Source organism: Emys orbicularis, chromosome 13 (assembly GCF_028017835.1).
Source record: "Emys orbicularis isolate rEmyOrb1 chromosome 13, rEmyOrb1.hap1, whole genome shotgun sequence".
Lineage (NCBI taxonomy): Eukaryota > Metazoa > Chordata > Testudines > Emydidae > Emys > Emys orbicularis.
Genome location: NC_088695.1, coordinates 1,048,219 through 1,072,226, shown reverse-complemented (window position 1 = coordinate 1,072,226; position 24,008 = coordinate 1,048,219). Strand labels below are relative to the sequence as shown.

Genomic DNA, 24,008 nt, shown 5'->3' with positions numbered 1-24,008 from the left:
GTTTTATCCGTCACGGTTTGATGTTTTCTCCCAAGTTGTTGAGAAAAATATGAATTTGCGGAGGGCCAAGAACGGATCCATGAGGGACCCGCTGGACACCCTGGGCTCGGCGGGGAGTCCCTGTTTGCGGGGACATTTTGAGCCGGTATCTACTACTCAGTGCGTGCTGGAGCTGCTTCTTGCAGTGTCCCCCCAGATTCCTGGGGTTCTCTCAGAGACGGTGGTGGAGAAAGGCCCCGGTCGTGCCGAGGAGCTGGGAGTGGTTTGTGCGTTGGTGAGAGAGAGGCCTGGCCCAGAGCCCCCCAAAGCCTGCCCAGTGCAAGGGGGCGGTCGTACGGACAGTCGTGCAAACACGGCAGCTGGTGGGCACGGAGCAGAACCTGGGTGCCAGGTCGGGCACTGCCCGCGTGGAGAGGCACAGGGGCAAAGCGACGGCAAACGCCGTGCCAGGGAAGGACGCCACCCGCGGCTGCACCCCCGGACCCGTGCCACCCCAAGCTCAATGGGAGGCGGCAGAAGTTGGGGTGCCCAGAGCCCAGCCGCCTCCTGCCCACGCGGCGCAGCCCGTCAAACCGCAGTGCGACGGGCGGGGTTGGCGAAAAGGGCCCGGAAACATGGGGACGGGGGGGGACAGGAGAACGAGAGGGGAGAAACGATGGTTGCTATGGTCAAAGCGAACCCCCTCCACTGCACCCCAGAGCCAGCCGCAGCTCAGCGCCGGGCGAGGGCTCCCCCTATAACCAGCCCCCGGGCCCCGCCCCAGAGCCAGCCGCAGCTCAGCCCCGGGCGAGGGCTCCCCCTATAACCAGCCCCCGCGCCCCGCCCCAGAGCCAGCCGCAGCTCAGCGCCGGGCGAGGGCTCCCCCTATAACCAGCCCCCACGCCCCGCCCCAGAGCCAGCCGCAGCTCAGCGCCGGGCGAGGGCTCCCCCTATAACCAGCCCCCGTGCCCCACCCCAGAGCCAGCCGCAGCTCAGCGCCGGGCGAGGGCTCCCCCTATAACCAGCCCCCGCGCCCCGCCCCAGAGCCAGCCGCAGCTCAGCCCCGGGCGAGGGCTCAACCTATAACCAGCCCCCGCGCCCCGCCCCAGAGCCAGCCGCAGCTCAGCGCCGGGCGAGGGCTCAACCTATAACCAGCCTCCGCGCCCCGCCCCAGAGCCAGCCGCAGCTCAGCGCCGGGCGAGGGCTATGACCAGCCCCCACGCCCCGCCCCAGAGCCAGCCGCAGCTCAGCGCCGGGCGAGGGCTTCCCCTATAACCAGCCCCCGCGCCCCGCCCCAGAGCCAGCCGCAGCTCAGCGCCGGGCGAGGGCTCCCCCTATAACCAGCCCCCGCGCCCCGCCCCAGAGCCAGCCGCAGCTCAGCGCCGGGCGAGGGCTCCCCCTATAACCAGCCCCCGCGCCCCGCCCCAGAGCCAGCCGCAGCTCAGCGCCGGGCGAGGGCTCCCCCTATAACCAGCCCCCGCGCCCCGCCCCAGAGCCAGCCGCAGCTCAGCGCCGGGCGAGGGCTCAACCTATAACCAGCCCCCGTGCCCCGCCCCAGAGCCAGCCGCAGCTCAGCCCCGGGCGAGGGCTCAACCTATAACCAGCCCCCGCGCCCCGCCCCAGAGCCAGTTGCTCCAATACTATAGACCCCATGTCCCTCCCAGAGCTGGGATAGAACCCAGGCGTCCTGCCCCGCCCCCCCCCCCCCCCGTGAAATAAAGAGGCTCTCTCCACTGGTCACTGTTTATTCACCACATTTCACAGGCACAATCAGTGCAAGAGACATGCGGGGTTGGGGTACACTGGGGGGCTGGTGGGGGGGCTGGGGGGACAGCTGCAATATTTGGGGTACAGCTGGAGGGGGCAGTTTGGAGGTTCAGGGGGCAATCAGCCCATTAGGATCAGGGCACACCCACAAGAGGTCACGGGGGGGCATGGGGCTGGGAGGTCTGCCCCCCCAGTTGGGGAGCAGCTGGGGGGCAGGGGGTGGAACTGGGAACAGGAGGTGGAGCCAGGGGCTGGGGGTGGAGCCAGAGGAGGGGGCAGCCCCTAGGCGGCCAGGCGGTAGTTGGGGTGCAGCTGGGGGCAGGGGGCGTAGCCGGCAGGCAGGGGGCGGGGCAGAGCCAGGAACCAGGGGGCGGAGCCAGCAGTCAGGGGGCGGAGCCGGGGCAGCCCTAGGCGCCCAGGCGGTAGTTGGGGTGCAGCTGGGGGTGGGGGGCGCACACCAGGCGCAGCAGCTGGCGCAGGACCCGCTCCTTGCCCTGGGCCTGGCCCCCCTGCATGGCCTGGACCTGCCGGCGCGTCTGCGACTCCACCTCTGCGCACACGTGGCCCCGGGAGCCCAGCGCCTGTGGGAGACGGGGGTGAGACTGGGGCGGGGACCCCCCAATATCCGCCTGCCCTCCAGCCCCCTGCCCTCTCCCCCGACCCCCTCCAGCCCCCCAACGTCCCCCACTGCCCCCGGGAGCCCAGCGCCTGCGGGAGACGGGGGTGAGACTGGGGCGGGGACCCCCCAATATCCCCCTGCCCTCCAGCCCCCTGCCCTCTCCCCCGACCCCCTCCAGCCCTCCAACGTCCCCCACTGCCCCCAGGAGCCCAGTGCCTACGGGAGACGGGGGTGAGACCGGGGCAGGGACCCCCCAATATCCCCTGCCCCCCTCCAGCCCCCCGACCTCCCCCACTGCCCCGACCCTCTCCAGCCCCCCGACCTCCTCCACTGCCCCCGGGAGCCCAAAGCCTGCGGGAGATGGGGCTGAGATGGGGGTGGTGACCCCCCAATGCCCCCCACCCTCCAACTGCCCCCCAACTGCCACCACTGCTCCTCCAACCTCCCCTCCCATAGCTCCGATCCCCCCAATCTCAGCCCTGATCCTGCCCCCAAACCTGCCCCCCAACAGCCAACCCCCCCACACTTCTCCGCAGCCCCCCTCACCGCCTGCTGCTTCTGCTGGAAATCCCGCTCCCGCTCCAGCCGGTACCCCTCGATCTCCGCCTGCGCCTCCTCCTTCGCCTGCCTCAGCCGCCGGGCCTTCCCTGGGGGGAGAGAACCCAGGAGTCCGGGTTGCCAGCCCCCACCCAGACCCCAGATCCCGCCCCCCTGTCCTCCCCGAGCCGGGAGAGAACCCAGGAGTCTGGGCTGCCCCCCACATCCAGCCACTAGACCCCCCCATCCTCCCAGAGCCTGGAGAGAACCCAGGAGTCCGGGCGCTCCACCCCCACCCCACCAGGCTCCCAGGCCCCCTCCTTGGTATGGGGTGGCCCTTCCCGATGCCCCCGAGCCCCTGGAGGATTCTGTGGGGGGAATCTGTTCATGGGGTCTCCCACCCCCCATGTCTGCGCCCCCACAGCTGTGACCCCTGCGCCAGGACCTCCCCCCTCCCTACTACCAAACCCCTCCCCTCCCCCCAAGTATCACTTCTCCCCTTCGGCCCTCAACAGGCCTGACTGCCTGCCCCCCGTATCCCCCCCAGTCAGACCCCACAAAGCGCCCCTCCCTTTCCATCCCTAGGCCCCCAGCCCCCCCGCCTCATCAGATCAGCCCCCCCCCCCCGTGGCCATAATCCCCATCCTCTCCCTGCCCCCCAGCCCCCCACCGCACCCCACAGCCTCATCCCCTCCCCTCCCCCCGTCCAGACCTCATCACCCCATCACTCCCCCCACCACCACATCCCTCCAGCCCCCATCACCCCCCCACAGCCCCCATCCCTCCACTCCCCATCCAGCTCCCATCACCCCATCCCTCCCCGCCCCTATCCCTCCCCTTCCCCTCCAGACCCCATCACCCCATCGCTCCCCCTCCCCCCCACTGCCCCCATCACCCCATCGCTCCCCCCATCCCCATTCCCTCCCCTTCCCCTCCAGACCCCACCACCCCATCCCTCCCCCTCCCAACCACTGCCCCCATCACCCCATCGCTCCCCCCATCCCCATTCCCTCCCCTTCCCCTCCAGACCCCACCACCCCATCCCTCCCCCTCCGCCCCCCCCACTGCCCCCATCACCCCATCGCTCCCCCCATCCCCATTCCCTCCCCTTCCCCTCCAGACCCCATCACCCCATCCCTCCCTCTTCCCCCCCACTGCCCCCATCACCCCATCCCTCCCCCTTCCCCCCCACTGCCCCCATCACCCCATCGCTCCCCCCCATCCCCATTCCCTCCCCTTCCCCTCCAGACCCCACCACCCCATCCCTCCCCCTCCGCCCCCCCCACTGCCCCCATCACCCCATCCCTCCCCCTTCCCCCCCACTGCCCCCATCACCCCATCGCTCCCCCCCATCCCCATTCCCTCCCCTTCCCCTCCAGACCCCACCACCCCATCCCTCCCCCTTCCCCCCCACTGCCCCCATCACCCCATCGCTCCCCCCATCCCCATTCCCTCCCCTTCCCCTCCAGACCCCACCACCCCATCCCTCCCCCTCCCAACCACTGCCCCCATCACCCCATCGCTCCCCCCATCCCCATTCCCTCCCCTTCCCCTCCAGACTCCACCACCCCATCCCTCCCCCTCCGCCCCCCCCACTGCCCCCATCACCCCATCCCTCCCCCTTCCCCCCCACTGCCCCCATCACCCCATCGCTCCCCCCATCCCCATTCCCTCCCCTTCCCCTCCAGACCCCACCACCCCATCCCTCCCCCTTCCCCCCCACTGCCCCCATCACCCCATCCCTCCCCCTTCCCCCCCACTGCCCCCATCACCCCATCGCTCCCCCCCATCCCCATTCCCTCCCCTCCCCCTCCGCCCCCCCCACAGCCCGCATCCCCCCCCCCCCCCCCCCGGCCCCGCTCTCACGTTTCCGGGCCTCTGTCACCTTCTCGGCCGCCCGCTTCTCCGCCTGCAGCAGCTGCTGGATCCCCTGCGACTGGCTCGCCATGGCCGGGCCTGGGCTGGGGGGCGGGTCCTAGCGCCCCCCCTGCGTGCCCCCCCAGCCTCTGCCAGCCCTGCCCCCCCGCGTGTCCCCCCCCAGCCTCTGCCAGCCCAGCCTCCCTGCGTGCCCCCCCCAGCCTCTGCCAGCCCAGCCCCCCTGCGTGCCCCCCCCAGCCTCTGCCAGCCCAGCCCCCCTGCGTGCCCCCCCCAGCCTCTGCCAGCCCAGCCCCCCTGCGTGCCCCCCCCAGCCTCTGCCAGCCCAGCCCCCCCGCATGTCCCCCCCCAGCCTCTGCCAGCCCTGCCCCCGCGTGTCCCCCTCACAGCCTCTGCCAGCCCTGCCCCCCCTCCGTGCCCCCCAGCCTCTGCCAGCCCTGCCCCCCGCGTGTCCCCCTCACAGCCTCTGCCAGCCCAGCCCCCCTGCGTGCCCCCCACCCTCTGCCAGCCCTGCCCCCCCTCCGTGCCCCCCAGCCTCTGCCAGCCCAGCCCCCCTGCATGTCCCCCCCAGCCTCTGCCAGCCCTGCCCCCCCTCCGTGCCCCCCAGCCTCTGCCAGCCCAGCCCCCCTCCGTGCCCCCCAGCCTCTGCCAGCCCTGCCCCCCTGCGTGCCCCCCCACCCTCTGCCAGCCCTGCCCCCCCTCCGTGCCCCCCAGCCTCTGCCAGCCCAGCCCCCCTGCGTGCCCCCCCACCCTCTGCCAGCCCTGCCCCCCCTCCGTGCCCCCCAGCCTCTGCCAGCCCAGCCCCCCTGCGTGCCCCCCAACCCTCTGCCAGCCCTGCCCCCACTCCGTGCCCCCCAGCCTCTGCCAGCCCAGCCCCCCTGCGTGCCCCCCAACCCTCTGCCAGCCCTGCCCCCCCTCCGTGCCCCCGCAGCCTCTGCCAGCCCAGCCCCCCTGCGTGCCCCCCCACCCTCTGCCAGCCCTGCCCCCCCTCCGTGCCCCCCAGCCTCTGCCAGCCCAGCCCCCCTGCATGTCCCCCCCAGCCTCTGCCAGCCCTGCCCCCCTCCGTGCCCCCCAGCCTCTACCAGCCCTGCCCCGCTCCATGCCCCCCCACAGCCTCTGCCAGCCCAGCCCCCCTGCGTGCCCCCCCCAGCCTCTGCCAGCCCAACCCCCCTCCATGCCCCCCAGCCTCTGCCAGCCCAGCCCCCCTCCGTGCCCCCCAGCCTCTACCAGCCCTGCCCCCCTCCGTGCCCCCCCACAGCCTCTGCCAGCCCAGCCCCCCTGCATGCCCCCCACCCTCTGCCAGCCCTGCCCCCCCTCCGTGCCCCCCAGCCTCTGCCAGCCCAGCCCCCCTGCGTGTCCCCCCCAGCCTCTGCCAGCCCAGCCCCCCTCCGTGCCCCCCAGCCTCTACCAGCCCTGCCCCCCTCCATGCCCCCCAGCCTCTGCCAGCCCAGCCCAGCCCCCCTGCGTGCCCCCCCAGCCTCTGCCAGCCCAGCCCCCCCGCGTGCCCCACAGCCTCTGCCAGCCCTGCCCCCCTCCGTGCCCCCCAGCCTCTGCCAGCCCTGCCCCCCGCGTGTCCCCCTCACAGCCTCTGCCAGCCCTGCCCCCCTGCGTGCCCCCCCACCCTCTGCCAGCCCTGCCCCCCCTCCGTGCCCCCCAGCCTCTGCCAGCCCAGCCCCCCTGCGTGCCCCCCCACCCTCTGCCAGCCCTGCCCCCCCTCCGTGCCCCCCAGCCTCTGCCAGCCCAGCCCCCCTGCGTGCCCCCCCACCCTCTGCCAGCCCTGCCCCCCCTCCGTGCCCCCGCAGCCTCTGCCAGCCCAGCCCCCCTGCGTGCCCCCCCACCCTCTGCCAGCCCTGCCCCCCCTCCGTGCCCCCCAGCCTCTGCCAGCCCAGCCCCCCTGCATGTCCCCCCCAGCCTCTGCCAGCCCAGCCCCCCTGCGTGCCCCCCACCCTCTGCCAGCCCTGCCCCGCTCCATGCCCCCCCGCAGCCTCTGCCAGCCCAGCCCCCCTGCGTGCCCCCCCACCCTCTGCCAGCCCTGCCCCCCCTCCGTGCCCCCCAGCCTCTGCCAGCCCAGCCCCCCTGCATGTCCCCCCCAGCCTCTGCCAGCCCTGCCCCCCCCTCCGTGCCCCCCAGCCTCTACCAGCCCTGCCCCGCTCCATGCCCCCCCACAGCCTCTGCCAGCCCAGCCCCCCTGCGTGCCCCCCCACAGCCTCTGCCAGCCCTGCCCCCCTCCATGCCCCCCAGCCTCTGCCAGCCCTGCCCCCCTCCGTGCCCTCCCACAGCCTCTGCCAGCCTAGCCCCCCTGCGTGCCCCCCCCAGTCTCTGCCAGCCCAGCCCCCCTGCGTGCCCCCCCAGCCTCTACCAGCCAAGCCCCCCGCGTGTCCCCCCCACAGCCTCTACCAGCCCTGCCCCCCTCCGTGCCCCCCCACAGCCTCTGCCAGCCCAGGCCCCCCGCGTGTCCCCCCAGCCTCTGCCAGCCCTGCCCCGCTGCGTGCCCCCCCAGCCTCTGCCAGCCCTGCCCCCCCCCCAGCTCTGCCAGCGCCCCTCACTCCCGACCCGCAGCCCCCGCTAGCCCAGCCCTGCCCCCCCCCGCTCTGCCGGTGCCCCTCACTCCCGACCCGCAGCCCCCACTAGCCCAGCCCTGCCCCCCCCCCCGCTCTGCCGGTGCCCCTCACTCCCGACCCGCAGCCCCCGCTAGCGCAGCCCTGCCCCCCCCCGCTCTGCCGGTGCCCCTCACTCCCGACCCGCAGCCCCCGCTAGCCCAGCCCTGCCCCCCCCCAGCTCCGCCGGTGCCCCTCACTCCCGACCCGCAGCCCCCGCTAGCCCAGCCCTGCCCCCCCCCAGCTCCGCCGGTGCCCCTCACTCCCGACCCGCAGCCCCCGCTAGCCCAGCCCTGCCCCCCCCAGCTCCGCCGGTGCCCCTCACTCCCGACCCGCAGCCCCCGCTAGCCCAGCCCTGCCCCCCCCCAGCTCCGCCGGTGCCCCTCACTCCCGACCCGCAGCCCCTGCTAGCCCAGCCCTGCCCCCCCAGCTCTGCCGGTGCCCCTCACTCCCGACCCGCAGCCCCCGCTAGCCCAGCCCTGCCCCCCCCCAGCTCCGCCGGTGCCCCTCACTCCCGACCCGCAGCCCCTGCTAGCCCAGCCCTGCCCCCCCAGCTCTGCCGGTGCCCCTCACTCCCGACCCGCAGCCCCTGTTAGCCCCCCCCCAGCTCTGCCGGTGCCCCTCACTCCCGACCCGCAGTCCCCTTGTAAATTATTTCAGCCAGGCAGAGAAGTTTTGTTTCCTTTATTGCTCCGTTTGTACAGTTCGTTCCCCTTTGATTCCAGGGTTCGGGGCCGATTCCCTCCCCCCTCCAGCGCCCCTGGGGCCAGGCTGGGAGTGGGGCAGGGACCCCCGGGGCTCTCAGCGCTGCCCGGGGCTGGGGGGGGCGTCAGAGGCTCCCAGAGAGGCTGATCTTGACCAATGAGATGCTCTCGATGGACTGGTGCCGCCCCTTCTCGTAGATGAGGTAGAGGGTGGGGGGCTCCCCGGGGGCATCCCAGGGCTCCATGACATCTAGGGAGGAGTAGCCGCTGGGCCCCGCCCAGACCTGCAGGGGGCGCTGCCACGAGGAGATGCCCTTGGCCGAAGTCCAGCGCAGGGTCAGGTTCACGCCTGGGGCGGGGGAGAAAAGGGGGTGAGAGATGCACAGAGCCCCCCCCATGTGCCCCTAGTGCAGCCCCCCGCCCCCCATGCAGCTCCCCCAGGACAGGCCCCTGCCCTCCCTCACCCTGCGCCCCCCACAGCGACCTCTCTGCAGCCCAAGCGCCCCACAGACCCCCCCCCCGCCCCCCAGCGCTGCCCCCCCCACGCACGGTGGGTGTCGTTGGCCGGGTTGCTGAAGAAGACCAGGCCCCCAGTGACCACGGCTCCGGCCGCCACGGCGGGGTCCACCAGGGTGGGGTCAAAGGTCACGGCCTCGGGGGGGAGGGTCTCGCCGGCATCCCAGCTCCAGGCCAGGATGCGGCAGGGGCAGTGGTAGAAGTTCTGGTTCCGGGCGTTGATCACCAGCGACCCGTCCGGCAGCTCGTAGGGCTGGGGAGGGGGAGGGGGGGTTAACCCGGATGCCTGGGTTCCTTCTGCCCTGCCACCCCCTCACCATGGATGCCTGGGTCCCATCCCCTCCCTGTCTGGGCACTGGGAGCTGGGGGGGTCCTGTCCCGGACACCTGGGTCCCATCCCCTCTCTGTCTGAGGAGGGGGGCCCGTCCCGGACGCCTGGGTCCCATCCCAGACGCCTGGGTCCCATCCCCTCTCTGTCTGAGAAGGGGGCCCGTCCCGGACGCCTGGGTCCCATCCCCTCTCTGTCTAAGGAGGGGGGCCCGTCCCGGACGCCTGGGTCCCATCCCCTCTCTGTCTGGGCACTGGGGGGTCCCGTCCCGGACGCTTGGGTCCCATCGCCTCTCTGTCTGAGGAGGGGGCCCGTCCCGGACGCCTGGGTCCCATCCTGCTCACCTGGCACTCGTCGGGGTTGAAGTCGTGGGCTAACTTGGGGCGCCCGTAGGGGATCCCGCGCAGGGCCCCCCCGAGGCGCCAGTTCTCGCCGTGGTCGTCGCTCAGCAGGCAGTAGATCCCGTCCAGGTCCAGCGTCCTGTGGCCACAGACGATCAGCCGCCCCCTGCGGGGCTCGTAGCGTTTCTGAGGCCGGGCGAGGAGAGAGGGGGTTGAGTCACCAGCCCCCCAGCCCAGATGTGGCCCCTCTGGGGTGGGGCAGGGGCTGGTTATCCAGGGACCCCTCCCCCCTGCGCTGACATGCAGCTGGCTCTGGGGTGGGGCATGGGGGACTCCTTGTGACGCTTTGTACCTCGGGGGAACACCCTGCACCCCCACGTTCATCTTTATAAAAGGATTGTGTGGGATCCAATGCAAAGTTTGTCATGTCGGGTGTGTTCAAAAGGCTCATGATGCCCTGAGCACGGCTGTTCTAGTGAGGTTACAGTCATTGGTACAGTAAGAACGAGGAGTCCGGTGGCACCTTAAAGACGAACAGATTGATTTGGGGATAAGCTTTCCTGGGTAAAAACCTCACTTCTTCCGCTGCCTGGAGTGAAAGTTACAGCTGCAGGCGCTGTTATACTGACACGTGCAGAGACGGGAGTTCCCGCGCCAGTGGAGAACCAGTGTGGACAGGGCCAGTTCCATCAGGGGGGATTGGGCCACTCCCAATAAGAGATGAGGAAGTGTCAATCCAGGAGAGGCAAAGCTGTTTCTGTAATGAGCCAGCCACTCCCAGGCCCTATTCCAGCCCAGATTAATGGGGTTACATTTGCAAATGAATTGTTGTTCTGCTGTTTCTCTCTGAAGTCTGTTTCTGAAGGTTTTTTGTTCAATGATAGTGACTTTTCAATCTGTTATCGACTGTCTAGGGAAATTGAAGTGTCTCCTACTGGCTTTTGTGTGTTACCATTCCCGATGTCCAATTTGTGTCCATTTATTCCTTTACGTAGAGACTGTCAGGTTTGGCCAATGTACATGGCAGAGGGGCATTGCTGGCACATGATGGCATATATCACATTAGTATACGTGCAGGTGAATGAGCCCTTGATGGTGTGGCTGATGTGGTTGGGTCTCCGATGGTGTCGCCAGAGTAGATATGGGGACAGAGTAGACGAGGTTTGCTACAGGGATTGGTTCCTGGGTTGGTGTTTCTGTGGTGTGGTGTGTAGTTGCTGGTGAGTATTTGCTTTAGGTTGGGGGGTTGTCTGTAAGTGAGGACTGGCCTGTCTCCCAAAGTCTGTGAGAGTGAGGGATCATTTTCCAGGATAGGTTGTAGATCGTGGATAATGTGCTGGAGAGGTTTTAGCTGGGGGCTGTAGGTGATGGCCAGTGGTGTTCTGTTATTGTCCTTGTTGGGCCTGTCCTGTAGTAGGTGATTTCTGGGTACCCGTCTTGCTCTGTCAATCTGTTTCCTCATTTCCCCAGGTGGGTATCGTAGTTTTAAGAACGCTTGATAAAGATTTTCGGGGTGTTTTTATGAGGCATTCTTAAAACTACAATAACCCCCTGGGGAAGCGAGGAACTGGACTGACAGAGCGAGACAGGTACCGGACAGTCCCTACGCAAATGAATAAATGGACACAAATCGGACAGCAGGAATCGTAACATACAAAAGCCAGTAGGAGACACTTCAACCTCCCTGGACATTAGATTACAGATTGAAAAGTTGCCATCCTGCAACAAAAACACTTGAGAAACAGACTTCAGAGAGAAACAGCAGAACTAAAATTCATTTGCAAATGTAACCCCATTAATCTGGGCTTGAATAGGGCCTGGGAGTGGCTGGCTCATTACAGAAGCCGCTTTGCCTCTCCTGGATTGACACCTCCTCATCTATTATTGGGAGTGGCCCAATCCCCCCTGATGGAATTGGCCCTGTCCACACTGTTCTCCACTGGCGCGGGAACTCCCGTCTCTGCACGTGTCAGTATATTTACGTCTGCATCTGGCATTTTCACTCCATGCATCTGTAGAAGTGGGTTTTTTACCCATGAAAGCTTGTGCCCAAATCAATCCGTTAATCTTTAAGGTGCCACCAGACTCCGTGTTGTTTTTGTGGATACAGACTGACACGGCTCCCCCCTGAGACTTGTTCTAGTGATGTTCTGGGTTGTAATTTCATGTCGATAGTTATGAGGCTGAAAATGTGTCCTCATGGCTTAAAACAAGCCCAGGAGAAAACTCTCCAGGAGCAGAGGGGCAGTTCACACCGCGACCCAGCCCAGCCTCACAGGAACAATGGCTCAGGCCGCAAAGGAGCTGTTGGACTCTCCCGTGAGTCACCCCCCTTCCCTTGATCAGTCAGTAATGTTCACCTGACCCGGGGGCGGGGGGGGGGGGGGGGGGCAAAGCCAGGAGGGAAGAAAGGACATGATAAAAGGGAGAGACGTTTGCCAGGCTCTTCCTCTCTCTCTTCCACCTCCAGCTCCAGACACCACTACCAAGCGACTGAAGCGCTGATCAAAGGGGAGAGCCTGGCTGAAGAGCGACCAACCAGCCTGTGGTGAGAAGCAGCTAAGTTTGTAAGGACATTGGAAGTGTTCAGATCAGCTTAGGACGCGTTTTGCTTTTATTTCATTTGACCAAATCTGACTTGTTGGGCTCTGATTTATAATCACTTAAATCTACCTTTACAGTTAATAAATCTGTTGGTTTGTTCTACCTGAAGCAGTGTGTTTGGTTTGCAGTCTGTCAGGGACTCCCCTTGGGATTACAAGCCTGGTATATATCAATTTCTTTGTTAAATTGACGAACTCCTATAAGCTTGCAGCGTCCAGCGGGCAGAACTGGGCCCTGCAAGATGGAGGTTCCCAGGGTTGTGTCTGGGACCGGAGATATTGGCTAGTGTCATTCGCTTGCAAGTAGCTGGGAGCAGCTGACAGGCCAGAGGCTGTGCGTGAGCAGCCCCGGAGTGGGGGTTTTCACTGCGGAGCAGGGCAAGGCTGGCTCCCAGACTCGAGGATTAGGGTGACCGACCAGATCCTCGGCCCAGATAACACCAGGGGAACGTCACACCCCTCCCCAGCGTGGAGATGCGGCTGGCTCTGGGGCGGGGACACAGCCGAGTAGAACACCGTGACAGAAATCGGGGCAGCTCCCCGAGTGCCCACCTGGATGCCGAGCCCGGGCCCCGGGGCAAACCTGTCCAGGCCGATCTCCTGGGAGAGGTTGCGGGGGCGGCTCCAGGATCGGCCGTCGTCCCGGCTGCGAATGAGCATCGTGCTGGAGACGCAGGGCTGCGGCTGGTGGATGCAGAGCGCGTAGAACAGGAACACGGAGCCGTTCGCCCGGTCCACGGCCACGGCCCCCAGGTTCAGCCCGTCCACCCGTGTCCCGTCGTCCACGATGAACGAGCTGGGGGACCACGTTGCACCTGGGCGAGAGAGACGGCTCTGCCGGTGCCCCTCACTCCCGACCTGCAGCCCCTGCTCTGCTAGCGCCCCTCACTCCGGCAGCCCCCTGGGCTCCCCCCCGCTCTGCCGGTGCCCCTCACTCCTGACCCACAGCCCCCTGGGCTCTCCCCCACTCTGCTGGTGCCCCTCACTCCCGACCCGCAGTCCCCCGGGCTCCCCCCCAGCTCCGCCGGTGCCCCTCATTCCCGACCCGCAGCCCCCTGGGCTCCCCCCCAGCTCCGCCGGTGCCCCTCACTCCCGACCCGCAGCCCCCTGGGCTCCCCCCCAGCTCCGCCGGTGCCCCTCACTCCCGACCCGCAGCCCCCTGGGCTCCCCCCTGCTCTGCCGGTGCCCCTCACTCCCGACCTGCAGCCCCCTGGGCTCCCCCCTGCTCTGCCGGTGCCCCTCACTCCCAACCCGCAGCCCCGCGCTCTCCGCACACACCTCCGTCAGTGGAGCGCCGCAGGGCGATGAATTTGGCCCCCGAGTCCGACGGGGAGGATTTCCGGGCTTCAGCGAAGGCCAGGAGGGAGCCGCGGGGCGTCGCAGCGATGAGGGGGACCCTGTACGTATCCACCTCTCCAATCTCCCTCCCGCTCACCCACAGCAGCTGCTCCAGCGTGATCAGGGGAGTGACCTGCCCAGAGACACCAGGGGCCAAAGGGTTAAGGGCTCCCCGGGCAGTCAGGGCTCCCCATTGCCCCAGGGCGGCGCTAGGGGCTGTGCTGCAGGGAGCGGGGCGGGGGCAGCAGGGGGCTCTCCCCGGGCAGTCAGGGTTGCCCCAGTGAGGTACTGGGGGGCTGTGCTGTGGGGGCAGCAGGGGCCTAGGCCCTGGGGTGACCGCGGGGGCTCTCCCTGGCAGTCAGCGCTGCCCCACGGCAGAACCGAGGCCCCCGTTACAGGGAATGGGGAAGTCTCTGTTTCCTGCCCCCAAACACGGGGCAGGAGTAGGGCACCGGGAAGTGGCGCCGGGGAGTGGCACCTGGGCGGGGCTGTGGGGGGGGGGCTGGATGGCCCTGGGGGGGACTGGGGGGCTGGACGGCCCTGGGACGAGGATCTTGTGGCACCATAGAGACTCGGGGTTGATTTGGGCGCCAGCGTCCCTGTGTTAGTGTCTGAGGAGCCACCGGCCTCCAGGCTGTTTTCGCTGATACAGACGAACCCCCCCGCAAGACCTGGGGGGGGTGACCAGATGTCCCGATTTCTGGGGCTTTTTCTTATCTAGGCTCCTATTACCCCCCCCCCCCCCCTCCGATTTTTCACACTTGCTGCCTGGTCGGATACCTGGGCGGGGTGGGGGGAGGCGGGGGCTGGACCCGGCTGGGGGGGGGGGGTCAGGCGGGCGGCACCTGGTGGCAGTACCGGGCTGGGGGGGCGGGGGGAGGGCAGGTAGCTGGGAAGGGAAGAACCTACGTGGTGGGGGGCAGGGGCTGGACCTGGGTGGAGGGTACCAAGGTCCCAGGGGGGCCCTACCCAGATGGAGGGGGGCAGAGGATCGCAGGGGCCGTACCTGGGTTGGGGGGGGCAAAGGGAGGAGCGGGGGGTTGTATGGGGCAGGCATAGGGGCCGGGCAGAACGGGGGTGCAGGGCCCGATTCCCGGGGAGAGCAGAGGAGCCATACGGGGGGGCAAGGGGCCGATCCCGGGGGGGCAGGACCATACAGGGGCTGATCCGGGGAGCGGGCAGAGGGGGGCGCAGGGGCCGATCACGGGAAGGCTGCGGGTCCGGACCTGGGTGGGGGGAACAGAGGAGGGATCTGGGGGGGGCTGATTGGGGGATCCGGGGGGGCAGATCAGGGGCTGATCGGGGGGCAGAGGGTCCGGCCCCGAGTGGGGGGAACAAAGGGGGGGTCTGGGGTGGCGGAGGGGGATCTGGGGGGACAGAAGGGCCATACAGGAGGCTGGGGGGAACAGAGGGGGATCGGGGGGGGCCGATCCCGGGTGGGGGGGAACAGAGGGGGATCGGGGGGGGCCCGGGTGGGGGGGAACACAGGGGGGATCCGACCCCGGGTAGGGGGAACAGAGGGGGGGATCGGGAGGGGCCGATCCCGGGTGGGGGGGAACACAGGGGGGATCGGGGGGGGCCCGGCCCGGGGGGGGGCGCACGTACCTGCTCCGGGGATCCCGTCCAGGCCCCGGCAGGGGGCAGCACCGGGGCGCCGCAGAGCCCCAGCAGCAGCAGCCCCGCGAGGGGCAGAGCCCGGGGGCGCCCCATAGCCTGTGGGTCGCGGCCCCTTTAACCCGCCGCCGGCCCGGCTGCGCCGCTGGTTACAGTGTAGCGCCGGGGGTCACATGACTCAAACCCGAGCCACGTGATTGGCTGAGAGAACCACCCTGGATACACTCAGGTGCCTCACCGCGCGTCATATGACTGAGCTCCTGGCCCCGCCCATCTCCCCTCCCTTAAAGGGACAGCGCCCTCCACAAGTGCCCGGCTCTGGGAGGGGAGTGGGGGCTGGTGGTTAGAGCAGGGGGGGCTGGGAGCCAGGACTCCTGGGTTCTCTCCCAGCTGTGGGCGGGACGGGGGCAGATGTTCTACTAACTGGAGCAGAGGGTGGATTTCACTGGCCCCAGCCCAGCTGACTCAGGGCCCTGGAGCTAAAACAGCAGGTAGAAAAACAACCCGGAGACGCCCATGGGGTGACAGGGAACGTGGGCAGTGCGGTGTAGTAGTTAGATCAGATAGTCAGGACTCCTGGGTTCTCTCCCGGCTCTGGGAGGGGAGTGGGGGCTGGTGGGTTAGAGCGGGGGGGGGGGGGGGAGCCAGGACTCCTGGGTTCTCGCCCAGCGCTGGGAGGGGAGTGGGTTGATTCCATACAGGGGTCTCTGCTGCTGCAATTCCCTACCCCAAGACTAGGGGGCACCGTACCCCACACCTGGCCCTGGCTTCCCCCCTTCACAAACCATTGATTTCTGACCCCTGAGGCCTGCCCCTCGCCCCCACACAGCCCAGGACAGGCAGGGATGCGCCGCGGAAGCAGGGACCCCAGGAGGCCGCGGGGAGCAGAGAAACCCCCATTTATTGCCCTCCACGGCCCTGCCGCTGAGCCACAGCTCAAATCTCGCCATTTCCCCCCCAAGTCCCATGGGGCCAGGCCCCGATCCTTCATCCCTTCCCATGCACACATTGATCCACAAAATAAATTAAACTGCCTAGACCCCCAGTCACTCCGCAGGGGCCCAGAGGGGCTGAGCCCCGCTGCATGATGGGAAACGCAAGTCCCCACGGCGGTGAGCCCCCTCTGCCCCCCAGCATCAGTCAGTGCTTGGCACAGATCTCTCGGAGCTCCTCAGGTCGCGGGGTCAGGACTCGGCCAATCGCAGCAGGGTCCCGGAAGTGCTGGGGATGCTGGGAAAACCAGAGAGAGGCTGTTAGCTTAGCTCAGTCGCTGGGACAATGGGGACGGGGCAGGACTCCTGGGTTCTCTCCCCAGCTCTGGGAGGGGAGTGGGGCCTAGTGGTGAGAGCAGGGGGGGCTGGGAGCCAGGACTCCTGGGTTCTCTCCCCGGCTCTGGGAGGGAAGTGGGGCCTAGTGGTGAGAGCGGGGGGGCTGGGAGCCAGGACTTCTGGGTTCTCTCCCCAGCTCTGGGAGGGGAGCGGGGTCTGGTGGGTTAGAGCAGGGGGGGCTGGGAGCCAGGACTCCTGGGTTCTCTCCCCGGCTCGGGTGTGTGTGTGTGTAACATACCAGTCGACCAGCTGTGCCCCGATGAGGTCATGGATGTGGTAGGGGAGCCCCAGTTTCACGGCGCTGGGAGCCCGGCGGCTCTGCAGATCCGACAGCAAAATCTCTTTGTACTTGGCCTTCTGGATCATCCCCAGCACGGCCTTGCGCCCTGGGCCGGGATAGAGCAGACTCAGTCGGCCTTTTCCCTCTGGGGGGCGCTGGCTCTGACCCGGCTCCAGGGCAGGGGCTGGCTGGGGGGGGGGGGAGAGGGGGAGGGGCGTGTCCCACACAAACCTTTGATGAAGCATTTAACGAAGCGCCCGGCTCCCGGCACGGCTAGCCACCAGCTGCCAGCATCACGGACGGTCAGGACCCCGGCATTTACCAGCTGCCTGGGACAGGGGACAGGAGAAGAGACCCCGTCACCTCACTGTCCTTCGCTCCAGAGACCCCTCGCCCGGCGCCGGAATGCAGCCCCTCTGGGGCGGGGCAAGGGGCTGGTTACCCAGAGACCCCTCGCCCGGCGGTGGGCTCTGCTCCCCTGAGATGGGATGCGGGGACGGTTATGCAGGAACCCCTCCCCCGGCACAGAGATGCGGCCCCTCTGGGGTGGGGAACAGACGCATAGAACACCAAGGGGCGCAGGGGTGAGGAGGGGAAGGGGAACGTGGCTGCCACAGGGCCCAGGAAGGCTGCGTGGCTCCTGCCCGCCCCCGCGCTCCCAGCCACCCACGTGATATCCGGATCCCGGAAGCCGAAGTCCCTCAGCATGCGGCCATTGTCGTAGCTGAGTTCAGGACAGGAGGCGAACGCCGTCTCCAGGAACCTGCGCACCGTCCCGGCGTGCTCCTTCCCCGCCACGGACTGCAGCACCTGGGCAGAGACGGGAGGCCTGTCATCACCAGCCAGCCCCCCCAAGGGCTGCGGGGACCCCCCTCCCACTGCCGGGGGCCTCGGCAGCCCTGCTGGGGGGTCAGAGACCCACCTTGGCCGTGTAGTCCTGGGTGAACGCCACCCCGAAGACGTCTGAGTCGAATCCAAGCTGGAAGAGCCGGATCAGCCCCTCGTCCTTCAGCCGGCTCTGCGGGGGGAGAAGGTTAATGGGGGGGGGTGACGTTGCACCCCATAATGCTTTATAGACATAGCTTATGAGTGTAAATATGACAGAACTGGGATCTGTTTTCTGCTAGATACGCCATGTAACATCTCTGTGCAAAGGTTACGTTCTTCTGCATGTGCTCATCCCATTTGGATGAATGTATCACTTGTGTATCTGTAACTAGGAATATGAAATATAACTCTGACGTCCTATTGTAATTATGCAAAGTGGGGGCCGTTAATGGTGGCTTGGAATCTTGATGGCTCCCATCAACCAGGACAATTGACTGAGGATGGCTCTGTTTACTTGCAAGCCTTCCTGTGAGTCAGACCTGGAAGAATGGAGGCTGGGGGTCTCACAGGACATGTGACCATGTCACCTGGTACTGGAATCCATCTTAAACCTGGGGCTTTGCCATGTACAGGGGGCGGGGACCCAAAAAGACAAAAGATTCCCACCTTGTGCCAAAGCTATAAAAGGGGGTGGAACAGAACAAAGGGGACTGCAGTCATGAAAAATCGCCTAGTTACCACCTGAGCTGGAACAAGGCCTGTCCCCGGGGAAGGGACGGGCCCAGGCTATGGAGGAGTCTGGTCTGTGAAACAAGCTTCTTGGAACCTCTCTGCGGGTGAGATTTACCTGCATGTCGTTTCGTACTATATTGGGCTCAGACTTGTGTGTTTTGTTTTATTTTGCTTGGTAATTTACTTTGTTCTGTCTGTTAATACTTGGAACCACTTAAATCCGACTTTCTGTATTTAATAAAATCACTTTTTACTTATTAACTCAGAGTAAGTATTAATTCGTGGGGGAGCAAACAGCTGTGCATATCTCTCTATCAGTGTTATAGAGGGCGGACAATTGATGCGTTTACCCTGCATACGCTTTATACAGAGTAAAACGGATTGATTTGGGGTTTGGACCCCACTGGGAGCTGGGTGCTGGAGACAGGAGCACCTCTGAAGCTGTTTTTAGTTAAGGCTGCAGGTTTGGGGGCGGCCCAGACCTGGGTCGGGGTTGCAGCAGGCTGGCGTGTCTGGCTCAACAAGGCAGGGTACTAAAGTCCCAAGCTGGCAGGGAAACGGGCTCAGAGATAGTCCCAGAACATCAGGTGGCAATCCCAATTGGGTTTCTGTGACCCAACCTATCACAGGGGGGCAGCCTGGGGAAGGAGATCCCAGGCTGGAGGGGCCCCTGGGTCTGACGGGGGGGGGGGGGGGCTCTTACCAGCTGCCTGTCCACGGCCGTGCGATCCCTCACCAGGCTGTAGAGCTGGTGCTTCAGGACGACGGGGGGCAGCGCATCCTCAAACAGCTGGCGAGGGAAGAGGGAAGCGAGATACCGGAGAGCCGAATCCACCGCCCCGGGGCCCTCTGCCAACCAACAGCACAGGGTCAGCCGGGAGAGAACCTAGGCGTCCTGGGGCCCAGCTCCCCCCTGCTCTAACCCACCAGCCCCCACTCCCCTCCCAGAGCCGGGAGAGAACCCAGGAGTCCTGGTGCCTCGCCCCCACCCCAGTTACCCTGTCTGTCTGGTTCTCCTGTGTCCCCAGGGTCGGGTCCCGGCTGCAGCCGCCGCTTCTTGGCCTTCAGGGTGTTGGAGATCAGCTGGTGGCGGCGCTCCATGGGACTGGGGACGGGACCGGACGGTTAGCACAGAAGGAGCCCCCGGCCGGGGTCCATCCCGGTCATCCACCTCCCCCCTCAGCTGTCCTCTGCCTACCAGCCAGATCCCCATTGCCCTCTCCTCCCCAGCCAGATCCCCTCCCCTCCCCGTCAGCCAGATCCCCCTCCCCCTCCCCTCCCCCTCTCAGTCCGATCCCCCTCCCCCTCTCCTCCCCAGCCAGATCCCCCTTGCCCTCTCCTCCCCAGCCAGATCCCCCTCGCCCTCTCCTCCCCAGCCAGATCCCCCTCGCCCTCTCCTCCCCAGCCAGATCCCCTCCCCTCCTCCCTCAGCCAGATCCCCTCCCCTCCCCCCTCAGCCAGATCCCCCTCGCCCTCTCCTCCCCAGCCAGATCCCCTCCCCTCCCCGTCAGCCAGATCCCCATCCCCCTCCCCTCCCCCTCTCAGTCCGATCCCCCTTGCCCTCTCCTCCCCAGCCAGATCCCCCTTGCCCTCTCCTCCCCAGCCAGATCCCCCTCGCCCTCTCCTCCCCAGCCAGATCCCCCTCGTCCTCTCCTCCCCAGCCAGATCCCCTCCCCTCCCCTCCTCCCTCAACCAGATCCCCCTCGCCCTCTCCTCCCCAGCCAGATCCCCTCCCCTCCCCTCCTCCCTCAGCCAGATCCCCCTCCCCCTCTCCTCCCCAGCCAGATCCCCTCCCCTCCCCTCCTCCCTCAGCCAGATCCCCTCAGCCAGATCCCCTTCGCCCTCTCCTCCCCAGCCAGATCCCCTCCCCTCCTCCCTCAGCCAGATCCCCTCCCCTCCCCCCTCAGCCAGATCCCCCTCCCCCTCTCCTCCCCAGCCAGATCCCCTCCCCTCCCCGTCAGCCAGATCCCCATCCCCCTCCCCCTCTCCTCCCCTCCCCCTCTCAGTCCGATCCCCCTCCCCCTCTCCTCCCCAGCCAGATCCCCCTCGCCCTCTCCTCCCCAGCCAGATCCCCTCCCCCCTCAGCCCGATCCCCCTCCCCCTCTCCTCCCCAGCCAGATCCCCTCCCCTCCCCTCCTCCCTCAGCCAGATCCCCCTCCCCTCTCCTCCCCAGCCAAATCCCCTCCCCTCCCCTCCTCCCTCAGCCAGATCTCCTCTCCTCCCCTCCCCCTCTCAGTCCGATCCCCCTCCCCCTCTCCTCCCCAGCCAGATCCCCTCCCCTCCCCCCTCAGCCAGATCCCCCTCCCCCTCTCCTCCCCAGCCAGATCCCCTCCCCTCCCCTCCCCCCTCAGCCAGATCCCCTCCCCTCCTCAGCCAGATCCCCTCCCCTCCCCTCCTCCCTCAGCCAGATCCCCTCTCCTCCCCTCCCCCTCTCAGTCCAATCCCCCTCCCCCTCTCCTCCCCAGCCAGATCCCCTCCCCTCCCCCTCAGCCAGATCCCCCTCCCCCTCTCCTCCCCAGACAGATCCCCTCCCCTCCCCTCCTCCCTCAGCCAGATCCCCCTCCCCCTCTCCTCCCCAGCCAGATCCCCTCCCCTCCCCTCCTCCCTCAGCCAGATCCCCTCAGCCAGATCCCCCTCGCCCTCTCCTCCCCAGCCAGATCCCCTCCCCTCCTCCCTCAGCCAGATCCCCTCCCCTCCCCCCTCAGCCAGATCCCCCTCCCCCTCTCCTCCCCAGCCAGATCCCCTCCCCATCAGCCAGATCCCCATCCCCCTCCCCCTCCCCTCCCCCTCTCAGTCCGATCCCCCTCCCCCTCTCCTCCCCAGCCAGATCCCCTCCCCCTCAGCCTGATCCCCCTCCCCCTCTCCTCCCCAGCCAGATCCCCTCCCCTCCCCTCCTCCCTCAGCCAGATCCCCCTCCCCCTCTCCTCCCCAGCCAAATCCCCTCCCCTCCCCTCCTCCCTCAGCCAGATCCCCTCTCCTCCCCTCCCCCTCTCAGTCCGATCCCCCTCCCCCTCTCCTCCCCAGCCAGATCCCCTCCCCTCCCCCCTCAGCCAGATCCCCCTCCCCCTCTCCTCCCCAGCCAGATCCCCTCCCCTCCCCGTCAGCCAGATCCCCTCTCCTCCCCTCCCCCTCTCAGTCCGATCCCCCTCCCCCTCTCCTCCCCAGCCAGATCCCCTCCCCTCCCCGTCAGCCAGATCCCCATCCCCCTCCCCTCCCCCTCTCAGTCCGATCCCCCTCCCCCTCTCCTCCCCAGCCAGATCCCCTCCCCTCCCCGTCAGCCAGATCCCCATCCCCCTCCCCTCCCCCCTCAGTCCGATCCCCCTCCCCCTCTCCTTCCCAGCCAGATCCCCTCCCCCCTCAGCCAGATCCCCTCCCCTCCCCCCTCAGCCAGATCCCCCTCCCCCTCTCCTCCCCAGCCAGATCCCCTCCCCTCCCCGTCAGCCAGATCCCCCTCCCCCCTCAGCCCGATCCCCCTCCCCCTCTCCTCCCCCAGCCAGATCCCCTCCCCTCCCTCCCTCAGCCAGATCCCCCTCCCCCTCTCCTCCCCAGCCAAATCCCCTCCCCTCCCCGTCAGCCAGATCCCCTCTCCTTCCCAGCCAGATCCCCTCCCCCCTCAGCCAGATCCCCTCCCCTCCCCCCTCAGCCAGATCCCCCTCCCCCTCTCCTCCCCAGCCAGATCCCCTCCCCTCCCCGTCAGCCAGATCCCCATCCCCCTCCCCCTCTCCTCCCCTCCCCCCCTCTCAGTCCGATCCCCCTCGCCCTCTCCTCCCCAGCCAGATCCCCCTCTCCTCCCCAGCCAGATCCCCCTCCCCTCCCCCCTCAGCCAGATCCCCTCCGCCCTCTCCTCCCAGCCAGATCCCCTCCCCTCCCCGTCAGCCAGATCCCCATCCCCCCTCCCCTCCCCCTCTCAGTCCGATCCCCCTCCCCCTCTCCTCCCCAGCCAGATCCCCCTTGCCCTCTCCTCCCCAGCCAGATCCCCCTCGCCCTCTCCTCCCTCAGCCAGATCCCCTCCCCTCCCCTCCTCCTCAACCAGATCCCCCTCGCCCTCTCCTCCCCAGCCAGATCCCCCTCGCCCTCTCCTCCCAGCCAGATCCCCTCCCCCTCCTCCCTCAGCCAGATCCCCTCCCCTCCCCCCTCAGCCAGATCCCCCTCGCCCTCTCCTCCCCAGCCAGATCCCCTCCCCTCCTCCCCTCAGCCAGATCCCCTCCCCTCCCCCCTCAGCCAGATCCCCCTCGCCCTCTCCTCCCCAGCCAGATCCCCTCCCCTCCCCGTCAGCCAGATCCCCCATCCCCCTCCCCTCCCCCTCTCAGTCCGATCCCCCTCCCCCTCTCCTCCCCAGCCAGATCCCCCTTGCCTCTCCTCCCCAGCCAGATCCCCCTCGCCCTCTCCTCCCTCAGCCAGATCCCCTCCCCTCCCCTCCTCCCTCACCAGATCCCCCTCGCCCTCTCCTCCCTCAGCCAGATCCCCTCCCCTCCCCTCCTCCCTCAGCCAGATCCCCTCCCCTCCCCTCCTCAGCCAGATCCCCCTCCCCTCCCCTCCTCCCTCAACCAGATCCCCCTCGCCCTCTCCTCCCCAGCCAGATCCCCTCCCCTCCCCCCTCAGCCAGATCCCCCTCGCCCTCTCCTCCCCAGCCAGATCCCCTCCCCTCCCCTCCTCCCTCACCAGATCCCCCTCGCCCTCTCCTCCCCAGCCAGATCCCCTCCCCTCCCCTCCCCTCCTCCCTCAGCCAGATCCCCCTCCCCCTCTCCTCCCCAGCCAGATCCCTCCCCTCCCCGTCAGCCAGATCCCCATCCCCCTCCCCCTCTCCTCCCCTCCCCCTCTCAGTCCGATCCCCCTCGCCCTCTCCTCCCCAGCCAGATCCCCCTCGCCCTCTCCTCCCCAGCCAGATCCCCTCCCCTCCTCCCTCAGCCAGATCCCCTCCCCTCTCCCCTCAGCCAGATCCCCCCTCGCCCTCTCCTCCCCAGCCAGATCCCCTCCCTCCCCGTCAGCCAGATCCCCATCCCCTCCCCTCCCCCTCTCAGTCCCGATCCCCCTCCCCCTCTCCTCCCCAGCCAGATCCCCCTTGCCCTCTCCTCCCCAGCCAGATCCCCCTCGTCCTCTCCTCCCTCAGCCAGATCCCCTCCCCTCCCCTCCTCCCTCACCAGATCCCCCTCGCCCTCTCCCTCCCCAGCCAGATCCCCTCCCCCTCCCCTCCTCCCTCAACAAGATCCCCTCGCCCTCTCCTCCCCAGCCAGATCCCCCTCGCCCTCTCCTCCCCAGCCAGATCCCCTCCCCTCCTCCCTCAACCAGATCCCCCTCGCCCTCTCCTCCCCAGCCAGATCCCCTCCCCTCCCCTCCTCCCTCAGCCAGATCCCCTCCCCTCCCCCCTCAGCCAGCTCCCCCTCGCCCTCTCCTCCCCAGCCAGATCCCCCTTGCCCTCTCCTCCCTCAACCAGATCCCCCTCGCCCTCTCCTCCCCAGCCAGATCCCCTCCCCTCCCCTCCTCCCTCAACCAGATCCCCCTCGCCCTCTCCTCCCCAGCCAGATCCCCTCCCCTCCCCTCCTCCCTCAACCAGATCCCCCTCGCCCTCTCCTCCCCAGCCAGATCCCCCTCGCCCTCTCCTCCCCAGCCAGATCCCCTCCCCTCCCCCCTCAGCCAGATCCCGCTCGCCCTCTCCTCCCCAGCCAGATCCCCTCCCCTCCCCCCTCAGCCAGATCCCCTCTCCTCCCCCTCCCCCTCTCAGTCCGATCCCCCTCGCCCTCTCCTCCCCAGCCAGATCCCTCCCTCCTCCCTCAGCCAGATCCCCTCCCCTCCCCCCTCAGCCAGATCCCCCTCGCCCTCTCCTCCCCAGCCAGATCCCCTCCCCTCCCCCCTCAGCCAGATCCCCTCTCCTCCCCTCCCCCTCTCAGTCCGATCCCCCTCGCCCTCTCCTCCCCAGCCAGATCCCTCCCCTCCCCCCTCAGCCAGATCCCCTCTCCTCCCCTCCCCCTCTCAGTCCGATCCCCCTCGCCCTCTCCTCCCCAGCCAGATCCCCTCCCCTCCC

At 68.0% G+C, this 24,008-nt stretch overlaps 4 protein-coding genes across 5 annotated transcripts in view; all 4 read right to left on the bottom strand.

Moving 5' to 3' along the window:
- Window positions 1-2,153: 2,153 nt before the first annotated feature.
- ATP6V1G2 (ATPase H+ transporting V1 subunit G2) lies at window positions 2,154-4,850 on the bottom strand. 2 transcript variants are annotated; one of them, XM_065415674.1, is made up of 3 exons: window positions 4,769-4,850; window positions 2,912-3,012; window positions 2,154-2,327 (listed from the first exon to the last, which is right to left on the bottom strand). In XM_065415674.1, the coding sequence occupies exons 1-3, from the start codon at window positions 4,848-4,850 to the stop codon at window positions 2,154-2,156; spliced, it is 357 nt and encodes a 118-aa protein (XP_065271746.1). The 2 variants fall into 2 exon arrangements, with proteins under 2 accessions (XP_065271746.1, XP_065271747.1); XM_065415675.1 differs by having other exon boundaries at window positions 2,154-2,282; window positions 2,978-3,012.
- A 3,353-nt stretch (window positions 4,851-8,203) lies between these two features.
- Window positions 8,204-14,914, bottom strand: NEU1 (neuraminidase 1). The gene is made up of 6 exons (XM_065415922.1): window positions 14,810-14,914; window positions 13,145-13,337; window positions 12,419-12,681; window positions 9,267-9,449; window positions 8,628-8,847; window positions 8,204-8,427 (listed from the first exon to the last, which is right to left on the bottom strand). Exons 1-6 carry the CDS (start codon window positions 14,912-14,914, stop codon window positions 8,204-8,206), a joined length of 1,188 nt encoding a protein of 395 aa, XP_065271994.1.
- Window positions 14,915-15,702: 788 nt separating this feature from the next.
- Window positions 15,703-19,087, bottom strand: STK19 (serine/threonine kinase 19). Its single transcript, XM_065415921.1, has 7 exons — window positions 18,985-19,087; window positions 18,690-18,835; window positions 17,349-17,444; window positions 17,097-17,236; window positions 16,658-16,755; window positions 16,385-16,532; window positions 15,703-16,048 (listed from the first exon to the last, which is right to left on the bottom strand). Exons 1-7 carry the CDS (start codon window positions 19,085-19,087, stop codon window positions 16,003-16,005), a joined length of 777 nt encoding a protein of 258 aa, XP_065271993.1. The 3' UTR covers window positions 15,703-16,002.
- A 78-nt stretch (window positions 19,088-19,165) lies between these two features.
- The window catches only part of LOC135888115 (tenascin-X-like), a 38,465-nt gene continuing 33,622 nt past the window's right edge, over window positions 19,166-24,008 (bottom strand). Inside the window, exon 16 of the mRNA XM_065415920.1 lies at window positions 19,166-19,180. Within this exon, the coding sequence (XP_065271992.1) occupies window positions 19,166-19,180 (15 nt within the window). The remainder of the gene's footprint in view (window positions 19,181-24,008) is intronic.

Bases quoted from the DNA above. Each gene is read 5' to 3' on its own strand.
- ATP6V1G2 (XM_065415674.1), bottom strand. From the start codon at position 4,850: ATGGCGAGCCAGTCGCAGGGGATCCAGCAGCTGCTGCAGGCGGAGAAG. The intron at 3,013-4,768 runs GTGAGAGCGGGG...CTCTCCCCCCAG, and splicing joins GGTGACAGAGGCCCGGAAAC to GGAAGGCCCGGCGGCTGAGG. The intron at 2,328-2,911 runs GTGAGGGGGGCT...CGTCTCCCACAG, and splicing joins TCCAGCAGAAGCAGCAGGCG to GCGCTGGGCTCCCGGGGCCA.
- NEU1 (XM_065415922.1), bottom strand. From the start codon at position 14,914: ATGGGGCGCCCCCGGGCTCTGCCCCTCGCGGGGCTGCTGCTGCTGGGG. The intron at 13,338-14,809 runs GTACGTGCGCCC...GTCTCTGGGCAG, and splicing joins GGACGGGATCCCCGGAGCAG to GTCACTCCCCTGATCACGCT. The intron at 8,428-8,627 runs GTGCGTGGGGGG...CCCCCGCCCCAG, and splicing joins CCCGGCCAACGACACCCACC to GCGTGAACCTGACCCTGCGC.
- STK19 (XM_065415921.1), bottom strand. From the start codon at position 19,087: ATGGAGCGCCGCCACCAGCTGATCTCCAACACCCTGAAGGCCAAGAAG. The intron at 17,445-18,689 runs GTAAGAGCCCCC...CTCCCCCCGCAG, and splicing joins CGGCCGTGGACAGGCAGCTG to AGCCGGCTGAAGGACGAGGG. The intron at 16,049-16,384 runs GTATGTTACACA...TGGTTTTCCCAG, and splicing joins GGGGCACAGCTGGTCGACTG to CATCCCCAGCACTTCCGGGA.